This window comes from Theropithecus gelada, chromosome 7a, assembly GCF_003255815.1.
Source record: "Theropithecus gelada isolate Dixy chromosome 7a, Tgel_1.0, whole genome shotgun sequence".
In the NCBI taxonomy this organism is placed as follows: Eukaryota; Metazoa; Chordata; class Mammalia; order Primates; family Cercopithecidae; genus Theropithecus; species Theropithecus gelada.
In genome coordinates, this window is record NC_037674.1 from 12,002,754 (window position 1) to 12,015,024 (window position 12,271).

Genomic DNA, 12,271 nt, shown 5'->3' on the forward strand with positions numbered 1-12,271 from the left:
ATACCCTGACACAAACAATTCCTTAATCCTCCATGTGAACCATGCATTCTCAAAGGGGGTGAGATTGTGTAAGCAGATATGCAGCATATCTGTGGCATTAAAATTTCTTGTGGGGAGCAATTTAAGAAAAAATAAGAAGTCTCCTGAGGTGGGCCCTAATGAATTAAAAAAAAAAAAAAGTAAGATTAAGAAACATCTGTGTAGACTAAATAAGGGCCACATAAATGCGAGCTTGAAATCTGAAACCTTGTAGCCTCACCACCAATAATAAACTTGTGAGATTTCTTTCTTGTCTTCTTGGGGGTGACCACATGATGAGCCTCAATCTTCTTCCATGTGAAAGCCCCCAGATATTTAAAGACAATAATAAGAAAATATTGACAGCTTTTTAATGTGGCATGATTTAAAATTTCAGCATCCTGATCAATCTCTTGTCATCTGTTGACAACGCGACATTTAATCAAGTGCCCAATGATGGATACACAATATGAGTTCTCTCCATTCCACAATATGAGGGAGAGGAAGGCAAGTGGACTGGAAAAAAAATAAGAGAAGGCATTAATGGAGAAGGTAAACATTGAACCGGGCCTCAAAGTTTTAGCCGAAGGAAAGACAGGAAAAAAACATTCCAGATTTGGCAGATGTGTGTGTGAGTGTGGAGAAGAATTAAGTATATTCACGACATTAACCAGGTGCCTCATCAATGTTTCTTGAATGTGTGTTTGTTGGATAAGGGTTGATGGCATGTAGTGGCTATAAGGCTGCAAGTTGCCTGAGACAAGGTTCCGATCAGTCTGAACACTCATGCTTTGGAGACACCTTCCTCTTGTCCTTACATAATACTTTTATATTTGATAGCTCTAGTTCAAGTTATTTCTTACATCATTATGTGCTAGTTAGAGAAGAATTTAATTTGTCCCTATTGGATTCCCTAATGTTAAAAGATATTTCTTATTCAGATTGTCAAATGGGATCAAACTGCTTTAGATTTCACTTTTATACAGTAGGAGAGCCAGTGGGCTAGTGCTTAGATTTCTTGAGGAGTAGTTCCAACTGCAAGGGCATATAGAAATTGTGCAGGAAAGACCCTGGCAGGTCAACCCCTGTGGAGATGTAGCTTGGAACCTTAATGACCGTGATATCCCAAGGCCTTAAACCAGCATTGGAAGAAAAGAAGAAATACTAATTGGTATTTAGGCTTTGCTGTCTTGGAGCTCAGCCCCTGGAGCAGCCACATGAAGAGGCAAAGCTCCGGGCGTACCTTGGGACTATTGCCAGCAGCACTTTCCATATCCATCCAGCTGTTCCATTGCAGAAGCTCTTTGTGTGTGTGTGTTTTAAGTGGGGAGAGAACTAGGCTCTCACACCACAGCTCTGACTGTGTATGAATTTTCCTCCTCATCTTTATCCCTATGTCTGTCCTTCCTTCACACATCCTTCCTTCTCTCTGACTGCTGCCATCCAGTACACAGTCAGTCCATACTAGTTCCCCTATCCTGCTTAAACCTATTTGAGATCTTAGATTAGGGATCCCAACTACATACGGCCTTGTTTTTGTTTTAGTTCAAGTGCAGCCTAATCAAAAGGCATTCTTTGCAGTAGGCAGGACTTTCAGGGTCTTGAGAGCACAGATGATTCATCTGCTTGTTTGCCTCAGTTTCTTCTAGAAATAGCTGACTACTTCTCTGACTTTATGCTAAGGAAAGCAAGAGCTATAAAAATGGATGTGATATTAGTTATTCTTGGGAAAGTCTTCACTTGCCTGGTTGCTAATGCTTGAAATGCCCTTAGCTGGGGGAAAATTCTTCTACTATGTGGTTATTTATAGACAATACTTAAATAACAAACCTTCCAAGAGTGACAACACATTCATCTAATACACACAGAAGTAGAAAGAGCTTCTACCTACTTCTTTCTGAAGTCCAGTTTTAGTAGTGGATTGTGCACTGAGTGCCACAAAAGAGTGTGTATATGTGTATGGACTGGGGTGGGGGAGTGGGTATGTAAGATGGGAGAATCAGTCTGGCATTGGCAAATTTTGCCTGTTGAATAGATTGACTTCTGGCTGTATCTCAAGATTATGGCAGTATATACTTGAAAAGAACAGTGCCCTGACTTTATAAACATCACAGAAGTCAGCTGTAACATCATCCCAAATCTCAAATAGCCCAAGTACATAACAGTGTGTTTATTTTATTTCATCTTCACAACAGGCCTGCAAGGTAAGCACCAATGTTACTCTCTTTTACAAACAAGGATACTGAGAGGTGTCAACATTAACTTGTTAAGATAATGTGACTAGTAGGTGGAAGAGCCAGGCCTCAAACCAATCTGTCTGATTGTAGAGTCTGCTCATAACCACTTATCCTTACTGCCTCTCTGTTTGAAAGTGTTAATCTGCATGTCTTTCCTAGTTTTCCTTTTTTGAGGAAGACATATTTTTCTTCTTTTGAGGAAGATGTAAATAAAAATAGTGGTCCTGTTATATGACTTTCAAGTCTAGATCATAAGAGGCCATAAACTTCTGCATCATTATCTTGGGATGCTTGCTCTTGGAACCCACCAACCTTTTCAAGGAGAAGCCCAAACAGACCTTAGAGAAGTCTTACTTCTGTAAGTCTTGTGTCAGGAAGCCAGGGCCCCTCACCCACATGGCAGACATGCAAGTGAGCCGCCACCAAAGTGAATCCTTCAGCACCCAGGTGATGCACCCCAGTGGAGACCACAGGAAGAGCAAGTTGTCTCCACTGAGCCAAAGCCAAATTGCAAAATAATGAGCACATTGGGAAATTGTTTAAAGCACTCTTCCCCCAAAACGGAGGGTTATATTTGAGAATCTAATAGAACTGATTCTCACATCCACAGATACAAGTTGTCTTCTTTCCCAAACTTGATGATTAGCACAGTGCTTTGGTCTGAAACATCATGGCAGCTGTTGGAGGAATCAGGATAATAATGTATTTTGTAGCCACCGATGACCATTCTCCCTTTCCCCTGGCCTCCCAGATGCCATAACAGTAGGGAGGTCCTTAGCAGTAGTTTAGGTGATTCCACTCCCCATCCTCTCCATATGCCTGTCACCTGCCCTTCTCTCTATTGTTTGGGAGTCCAACTTCTTAGAAGGATCTTTTTAAATATAGTTTTATAACTCTGGCTCCAAAAAAAGTTAACAAACAAAAAAGTAAATAAGTATTCCCCTGAACTTATTACTAAAGGGCCTTCAAAAATTTCAACGACATGGCAGAGTGAGCTTTTGTTGATGGGCCCCTATTTCCGTGAAAAAGATAGAAATGATAGATAAAATTTTAAAAACTTTAAAAATGTGTGACCAAGTATAAACAAAAGTAAAATTGGGTATCAGAAATGGAGAAAGAACCTGTATTCAGAATGATCTACAGAAATTGCTAACTTCAGATATAGACACGAGGGGCTGGGCTTGGGTTTTGAACTCACCAGAGGGACAGATACGCAACTAAGAGCTGTAATTGAGCTTCCATGTAGAGCTCAAACCATACAAAAAGGACTAGAAAAACTCTGCTTTCTTGGAGAAAATGGCAAGGAAGCTTGCTTAATGGATATGGCCTTGGGTTGTGGAGTATTGAGAGAAGAAATAGAAATTAGAAATAAGTCAGCACTATTTGTGGGTTTGGGTCCAAATTTATGCTCTTGTTTACTGCAGAAAGGCCAAGCAAAGAAATTAACAATAAAACTGGTCTTTGCAAAACTAAACATGAAACTACATTGTCATGGTTAATTCTACAGTGCAGGTCAAACAATTTTTGCTGAAAATTAGCTCTCAGTGAAAATTCACAAGCCAATGGAGGAACCCAGTTACCATGGAGAAGTGGACAGAGAGAGAAAGAAAGAAAAATAGAATACCATGAACTGGAGATAAGGAAATGACACCGTAAACTATAAGACAAAGTATATAAAGTATAAAATAAATCTAAACATTTTATATATTTGCATATAAACAGTAAATAAAAATAACTGAATAAATAAAAGTATAGAATTTTGTAAGAAAGCAGATTTTTAAGAAATAAGATGTAGAAATGAAATAATAGTCATTGAGAAGCTCATTAGCTGAGTGATGTATTAGACAAAAAGATTAGGAGAAAATTAGAAGAATTAGATTACAAGAACATTTAGTGAATTCCAGGGTAACTCTAAGGAAAGCATGCTGAATATGATACAAGGATGAAGAGAGGGGAAATACAAACACTTTATGAGAGTAGGAGACATAGAGGACAGAATAAGATCTTCTAACAAATGTCTAATATGAGTTTCAGAGGAGAGAATAGAGGACAAAGCTATAATGACTCAGAATTTTTCAAATTGGTTAAAGGCATATATTCTTAGCTTCATGAAACGACTAATTCTAAGCAGACTAAATATAAATAGCCACATCTAGGCACACAGTGATGAAACCATTGAATGTCAAATAAAATATTAAAAGTAATCAGAGATAAAAAGACAAATTATATATATAGGGATTAGTTTTAGACTGACATTAGAGTTCTTTTAAGTAACAATAGATCCCAAGAGACAGTAGAATCTCCAGAGTTGAATTAAAATGACCCTTAGCCTATAATTGTATACTATGTTTTATTATTATTCAAGAGTGAGAACTAAGTACAGTTATTTTCACGTAAGGCAAAGCTAAAACATTTTTACTGCTTAGGGATTTCAGATGAAAAAAACTAATAAATGAGATGCAAGGATATTGAACCCAAAAGCAGAGAATGGGATTCAAGAAGCATTGCTGAAAAAGGAAATAGGGCAAACGTGTTGATAAATTTAAATAAACATTGAGTGTTTAAAAAAATGGAAATCAACTCTGAGAGTTCTCCAGAGAAACAGAACCAATAAGAGGGGTGGGTGGGGGTGTGTGTGCGTGTGTGATTTATACAATTATAGAGTCTAATAAGCCTCAAGAGTTAGAGTTAGCAAGCTGGAGACTCAGGAGAGCTGATAGTGTAGTCCCAATCCCAGGCTAAAGGCCTGAGAATTAGAAGTGCCATTGGTTGTAGTTCCAGTCTGGAGGCCAGCAGGCTTGTGACCCAGGAAGAGCCACGGTTTCAGTTAGAGTTCACAGTCAGGAAACAAATTAATGTTTCAGCTCAAAGGCAGAAAGAATTCTCTCTTATCCATCCTTTTTGTTCTAGTCAGTCCTTCAGTGGATTGCATGAGGCCCACCCACATTAGGGAGGGCAATTTGTTTTTACATTCAAATTTTAATGTCATCCAGAAACACCCTCACAGATGCACCCAAAATGATGTTTGGGCCGGGCAAGGCTGCACATACCTGTAATTTCAGCACTTTGGGAAGCCAAGGCAGGTGGATTGCTTGAGCCCAAAAGTTCAAGACCTCATGAGAAACCCTGTCTCTCCAAAAAAAAAAAAAACAACAACAACAAAAATTAGCTGGGTGTGGTGGCATGCACTTGTAGTCCCAGCTACCAGGGAGACTGAGGTGGGAGGATATATTGAGCCCGGAAGGTTGAGGCTGCAGTAAGTTGAGGTTACACCACTGCACTCCATCCTGGGCAACAGAGCAAGACCCTGCCAAAAAAAAAAAAAAAAAAGAAAAGAAAAGAATAATGTTTGACCAAATATCTGGGTACCCCGTTGCCCAGTCAAGTTGACACATAAAATTTAACATCATAGAGACTAATTGGGAAATTGTATTACAAACAAGATTGTTGAACAAAAATAATAGACACAATAACATGGAGGCTGATAGAATCGTGTAAAAATGAGCAGATAAACTTTGAAGTAATAGTCATTGAGAAGCTCATTAGCTGAGTGGTGTATTAGAGGGAGGCTTCCTGATTGGAGTGAATGTGTTTCAAGTTATTTATATGTAAAACAGCAAAGATGTTACTGATAAAGATTAGATATTGTTTCAGTTTAAACATTCTTTGAGAGAACTACTAAAGAAATCATTGTAGAGGCCAGACACGGTAGCTCATGCTTGTAATCTCAGCACTTTGGGAGGCCGAGGCGGGTGAATCGCTTGAGCCCAGGAGTTCGAGACCAGCCTGGCAACATGGTTAAACCCAGTCTCTACTAAAAAAAATACAAAAAAGAAAGAGAGAAGGGAGGGACGGAGGGACAGGGACGGAGGGAGGGAGGGAGGGAGGGAAGAAAGGAAGGGAAGGAAGGGAAGGAAAGGGAGGAAAGGGAGGAAAGGAAGGGAGGGAGAAATCAATGTAGAACGTATTATTTCCAAGATAATAAAGGGAGGGGAGGGAGGGAGGGAGAGAGGGAGTAGAATGTATTATTTCCAAGGGAATAAAGGGTAAAAGGGGAATAAAGAAAACTTAATTAACTAGAAGGTAAGGAAAAAAGAGGAGAAGGAAAGAGAATGATTAGCAGAACACAGAAAATAAGAGAATAAAAATAAGCCTGAATGTATCAGTTGTAATGAATGTAAATGGGTTAAATTCACATTTTTAAAAAAGCATAGATTTTCAAATTTGATTTTAGAAAATCCAACAAAATACTATTTATGAATCACTCCTAAGACATAATGACACAATAAAGTTCAAAGTAAAGAAATGGCAAAATCAGTACAATAAAAATTAATATTAGAAAATAAAAAACTAATAACAACAGTAAAAAGAAATGGAACACCAGATATGTGAGGCAGATCCTATCCAAAAGAAAAGTGTTGCAGGAGTATTACCACTAGGTAACACTGAATTTAAGAGAAAACCTTTATTAGAGTTAAAGAAAGTCATAACTTTGCCAAAAGATATACTTACCAAGAAGTCTGTGTACAACAATTGAGAGTGCAGTCACCCAAGAGTATAGTCTCCAAATACAGAAACAAGCATTGGCAGAATTATAAGGAGAAACTGACAACTCCACAGTAGTAATAGATGATTATTTCATATGTAGTTGAAAAAAAATAACAAGGATACAGAATATTTGGGTAATACAATTAAAATCTTAACCTACTAGACATATCTGAACCTTGTAGCTGAAAAGTAGGAACTTCAGTTTTTTGAAGATGTATAAAACATTAACAAAAATTGATCAAGTATGAAAACACAAAGAAAGTAAAACAAACCATATTAATATAAACATCACAAATTAGAAACAGCAGAAATCCATGTCTTTAAATAACTTATGGGTCAAAGATGAAATAATGGAAACTATAAACTATTTATAAATGAATGACAACAAAATCGTGGCATGTAGCCAAAGCAAAATTTAAAGGAAAAATTATAGCCTTGAAAAGTGTATTTTGAAATAAAAAATTGAAAATGAATTTTATAAAAATAGTGAAAGAGTAATGTGGCAAACTCAAAGTGGGAGCGAGGAAATAATGATGATAAAGGATAAATTAAATGAAATTAGAAGAAATGCTACAGTAAAGAGGATCGACAGAGCCAACAGTTTGCCTCATGAAAATGTTAGTAAAACCAACCTCTGGCAAGACTGGGAAATTTTAAAATAAGAGTTTATACAAATTAACATGAGACTATCTAGAGCAAATTTATTGCAGATTTAGAAGTTAGGTCCGGGTGGTGAGTGCACAGATGTTTATTATATTAATTCTTTATGCTAAAAATACTTCACAATGAAAAGTTCATAATCTTAGGCATTGTGCCTTAGTCCAGGCATTGCCTGTTCCCTGTCTGCTGTAGCATGCTTTAACAGGTACCAGGTCTCTCCTATTCTTGTGAATCTAGCGCCACTGACTCATACATTCCTGCTTTGTACATACTTTGTAGAAAATTGTAATCCTGTTCGTTGTAATCCTGCAGTGGCCGGGGCAAAGTGTGAAATCAACAGAATGAATGCCTCTACCAAAGGTTGAGGAGAATAGGAATCCTGTCCAAGTGTGGTCAAAAAAGCCAGATGCAAATTGGCCAGGGGTGGTCTAGGAACAGCTTCCATAAAAGACACAAGCTTTCTTGAGGCCTCTTAGCCTGGGCTATGACAAGGTTGTCCAATCACATTTACTTATCTGGTTGATGTTATTATTCATTTCTTTGAGATGGCAGTTCCTAAGCTTTAGTATATGTGTGTAAAAGTAGGTTGATTTGGCTTGATTTGAGACACCAACACACTTTCATGAAGCCTGAGTGTTTGAACTGTGTGTGCTTGGCGGATACATCCTGGGTCCTCGGCACAGGCAGTGACTTCCTAGAAGAAGTTTCTTGCTCTAAAAAATGGTGGGTTGCAAGAAGAGAAAAGACATTTTGTTGAGCTTAAAATGAATGTAGACTCAATATACACTTTTTACTATTATTCCATTTAAAACAACTGACTTCCTCTGGCAAGTTTCCTTTCATTTGAGTAGTGTTTATTCAACATATTCAGACTTTTTAAAAAAAGTTTATTGCCTATGATTCTTAATCCTGATAAGCATACCACTGTTCTAAAATTTATATTGTGAGGAAAATTATGTCATCAGTTTCTTTTTTCTTTTGATATTTCCCTTTTTTGGCTGAAAATAAATGACCTGCTTTTCTTATGTCCCAGAGTTTTGTCCCTTTTCTTTTTTAAGAAAAAAACCAACCTTTGTTTTATGATTTCAGCAATGAGTTTGTGTATAGTTTGGTATGAGGTCTGTAATTTTTATAGGATAGCATTTTTAGTCATGGCCACTTATATATTAGTGATCTCTTCTTCACATGGGTGTGAGAGTTGGAATGTACCATGACTGGGTCCATACAGAGAAGGTGCTGCTATTTCCTTGAGCCTCTGCTGGCATTATGGGCAACATAAAAGAATGTGTCTGCCATTACCATGGGTGACTCGAGTGGCAGGCCAGAGAGGGTTCCCTTGAGAAGGTGATGAAAGGTATGGACAACTGCTTTGGTCCCCTCTGACTGGCCAGGCCTTAGAATTAGGTTGGGAATACTGAGTTTACCAGGCACATTATTTTTTTAATACTATTGCTCCTATAATCTTTTCTTTTATAAGAGGATGATTCATTGTTTCCTATTCCCAATATTTGTACCCCTTATCAATGGTAATTGCTTTCAGAAATAATTGAGTCCAACCCTATGGTTTATATGAAGTAAATGCCTAAGTCTGATTTGATTCTTACTATTCCTTAAACTTAGCAAAATACTGCTTTAGCTGTTTTCTCTAGAGACCACACGAGAACACTTTATTTAGGTAGTCAGCTTAAACAATATTTTCACTTTCTACAGATAGCAATGGGCATTAAACTTGGGAAGCTATGTAACTTGCCAAGGTTGCAGAGCCAGCTGTAGAGATAGGGTTGGATAGGATAGCCGGGTGATTCTCTTTTGGAAATTCAATATGACCTTTTCACCTGCAGTGCAAACACATGTTCACAAATGGCTAAGCACATAAGCGTTTCTATAAGCATGCAGTTATATGACTAAGAGTGGGCAGTAATTAAAATAGTTGTACTCCATTCTTTCTTTGCAGACCAAATACTATTCTTAAGTGAATAAGATGTAATTTCCTTATATATTTCCAAGTATTTACTAACATTTATTCTTTTTTTTTGAGATAGAGTCTCGCTGTGTCACCTAGGCTGGAGTGCAGTGGCACCATCTCGGCTCACTGCAAGCTCCGCCTCCCAGGTTCACACCATTCTCCTGCCTCAGCCTCCCAAGTAGCTGGGACTACAGGCACCCACCACCACGCCCAGCTAATTTTTTGTATTTTTAGTAGAGACGGGGTTTCACCATGTTAGCCAGGTTGGTCTCGATCTCCTGACCTCGTGATCCGCCCGCCTCAGCCTCCTAAAGTGCTGGGATTACAGACGTGAGCCACCATGCCCAGCCACTAACATTTGTTTTATGTATCAGTGTTCTTATAGTATAGAGCTTGATAAAGAACATAATCTTAAAAGAAAGCAAGTTAGACCCCAAATTATGTCAGAACTTGAATGATGTAGATCTGTGGTCTATATTTATTTTATTAATTAGATAATTATTCAGTATGCATTTTAATTTGTGCTTGTGTGGATCAGACTGTAAGCCATTTTGCTAAATTGTGGCGAATAACTCCACTGCAGGCCTTGAAATAATCTATTCCTAGGCAACACCTGACTTAGCTTCAGCCTAGAGGCCTGCCTTTCTCCCGTGCATTAAAAGGAATTCTGGCTACTGTGGCTGCCCCATGCCTAGTGAGCAATGAGGTCAGAATCTTCTACCTTGCTTTTCAAAGGATGTCACTTGCTATAGCACCTTCATCAGATGCCTGCCTTAGTGGTCCCTCTTCTTCTATAGCAGTTCTCTTGGGGTTCATCTTAATTTGCAAGTTGAGGCATATTTTGGGTGGAAAACGTGTGTGTGTGTGTGTGTGTGTGTGTGTGTGTGTGTGTGTGTCTCTGTATAGATTTTCCTTATTTAAGATTCTCTCAATTCAGTCAGTTTTACCTACTTTCCTCACTTGTGGAATGTAGATAGGATTTTATGGCAGTTGATGAGAATTATTTTGGAAAGGTTTAGAATTAGAAGATTCTTTCATGACTGAAAGTCATTTTAATTGATATAATCGAAGCATACGTATATGAAGAGTTTAGTGAAGACAGGTCAGATTCAAAGACTTCAAATCTGACCTGTCTTCATTAAACTCTTCATATACTTAGGCTTGGTTATGAAATACCTACCTGCAAAAGGTAAATATTTTCTTTTCTGATTTGTTTTTCTTTTTACCCCAAATGGGCTTTTCCAAAGCTTATTTATCTACAAAAGAGACATATGCTTTAGGTCTGCACTTGTTAATTTACCTTGGAAAAATTAGGTCATCATCAAATCTGGCAATGTGGCTTATAAACTTGGCAAAATGGTCTAATTAAAAGCTTCTGTTAGATTATAGAAAAAGGAAAAAATGATTAGTGCCAGTCATATTTTTGTTTTCATGGTTTGTGTATATGTAGGTATATGTCACTTCTCATGTTGCATTAAAACTATGTTGACTATCTGCTAACAGTTCATCTCTTTTCTTCTACAGCCTCCAAGTCTGTTATAAATAGTATGCTACGGGACCCTTCTCAGATTCCAGATGGAGTTCTAGCAAATCAGGTCTATCAGGTATTAATCACAGCTGTCTATTTTCAGTGGCAATGCTGTTATCTGCCTAGCCGAGTAAAGGATTTTAAACCTCATTTAATTACTGTCATCATAAACTATCACTGAGGTCAGGGTGCACCATAAATGGCAATGCAGTATTTGCAAGAAGAGCATTTCACTTTTTAATAGCTTGCTTTTATAGTGAATAAAAAGCATGCAATTTTTGTTTTCTGTTATTAAATCTGAACCGCCTTTTGATAGCTTTCCTTTTTGGGGGGTGGTGGGGGGAGAAAAGTAATTACTGCTTTTAGGATACTGTTTACTGTGATAGTTTTTGTAGTTGCCCCACCCCAGACCCCTTTTCTTATTTGTCTGCAGTGCATTGTGAACGACTGCTGTTATGGACCACTGGTGGACTGCATCAAGCAGTATCCTTTCCCATAAAATTTTAGGTGCGCAATTGACGAGCTTAGACTCAGTGGAGATGTGTCTAGCTTTAACCTGACATAAAGTTCTGCTTCACAAAACACGTTTCATACTCTTCTATTTTACATTCAATCAACTGGAGGGTCACTACAGACCATTCTTTTCTACAGCTTAAGAAATATCAGATAGACCACAGGAAGATGTCAGTTCAGCAGTTACACATTCACATGCTTATTTCAAACTGCTTGGTTTTCAATGAGTTTAAAGGTACAGAGTCATTAGGCAGGTAACATAATGTCTTGGAATGTATCTACCCATCCCAGGAAATATTTTTTTTTAAATATAACAAATTTCCATTTAAAATGAGCCAAATTTTGTTGAATTTACTAGAATAAATTCAGAGCCTGGAGTTAAAGGAGGCTGTGATTAAAATGCTTCCAGAGACATCACATTTTAAAGGCAACAGACTCTTATTGCTTAAATGCTGATTACAATCTGAGCCGGCATTTGGATTCCTAATAAACATTTTTAGAGAAATCAAGTTAATTTTTCCTCCTGGAATAAATTTAAGGTTGTGAAAACAGAAGTCTAGTCACTTTTCATTAAAGACATTGAGATTACTAAAGAGTTAATGTTCACTTTTTAAAACAAGATTGGGCAGACAGTAACTACATATAGTAGGACATTATTAATCAATAAATTTAGTAGTACTGTGGCAACAGTAAGGTTTTTGATAATCCTTTATCAGATTTACTTTTATAATAATTTACTACTTAAATGGTAAATAATAAGTAATTTTTATGAGAATAATTTCTATCTGAGTCCATGAATTT

General features: G+C 37.5%; 1 protein-coding gene across 5 annotated transcripts in view; it reads left to right on the top strand.

Annotated features, from left to right (window-relative positions):
- Positions 1 to 12,271, top strand: part of C7AH15orf41 (chromosome 7a C15orf41 homolog) — a 242,228-nt gene that overhangs the window by 97,766 nt on the left and 132,191 nt on the right. For all 5 annotated transcript variants that reach the window (XR_003120189.1, XM_025389917.1, XM_025389914.1 and 2 more), the window contains 2 exons: positions 10,954 to 11,033; positions 11,391 to 11,440. Coding sequence is in view for 4 of the 5 variants with exons in the window: in XM_025389917.1 (XP_025245702.1) it covers positions 10,954 to 11,033; positions 11,391 to 11,440 (130 nt within the window). In the remaining variant the exon portion in view is untranslated. The remainder of the gene's footprint in view (positions 1 to 10,953; positions 11,034 to 11,390; positions 11,441 to 12,271) is intronic.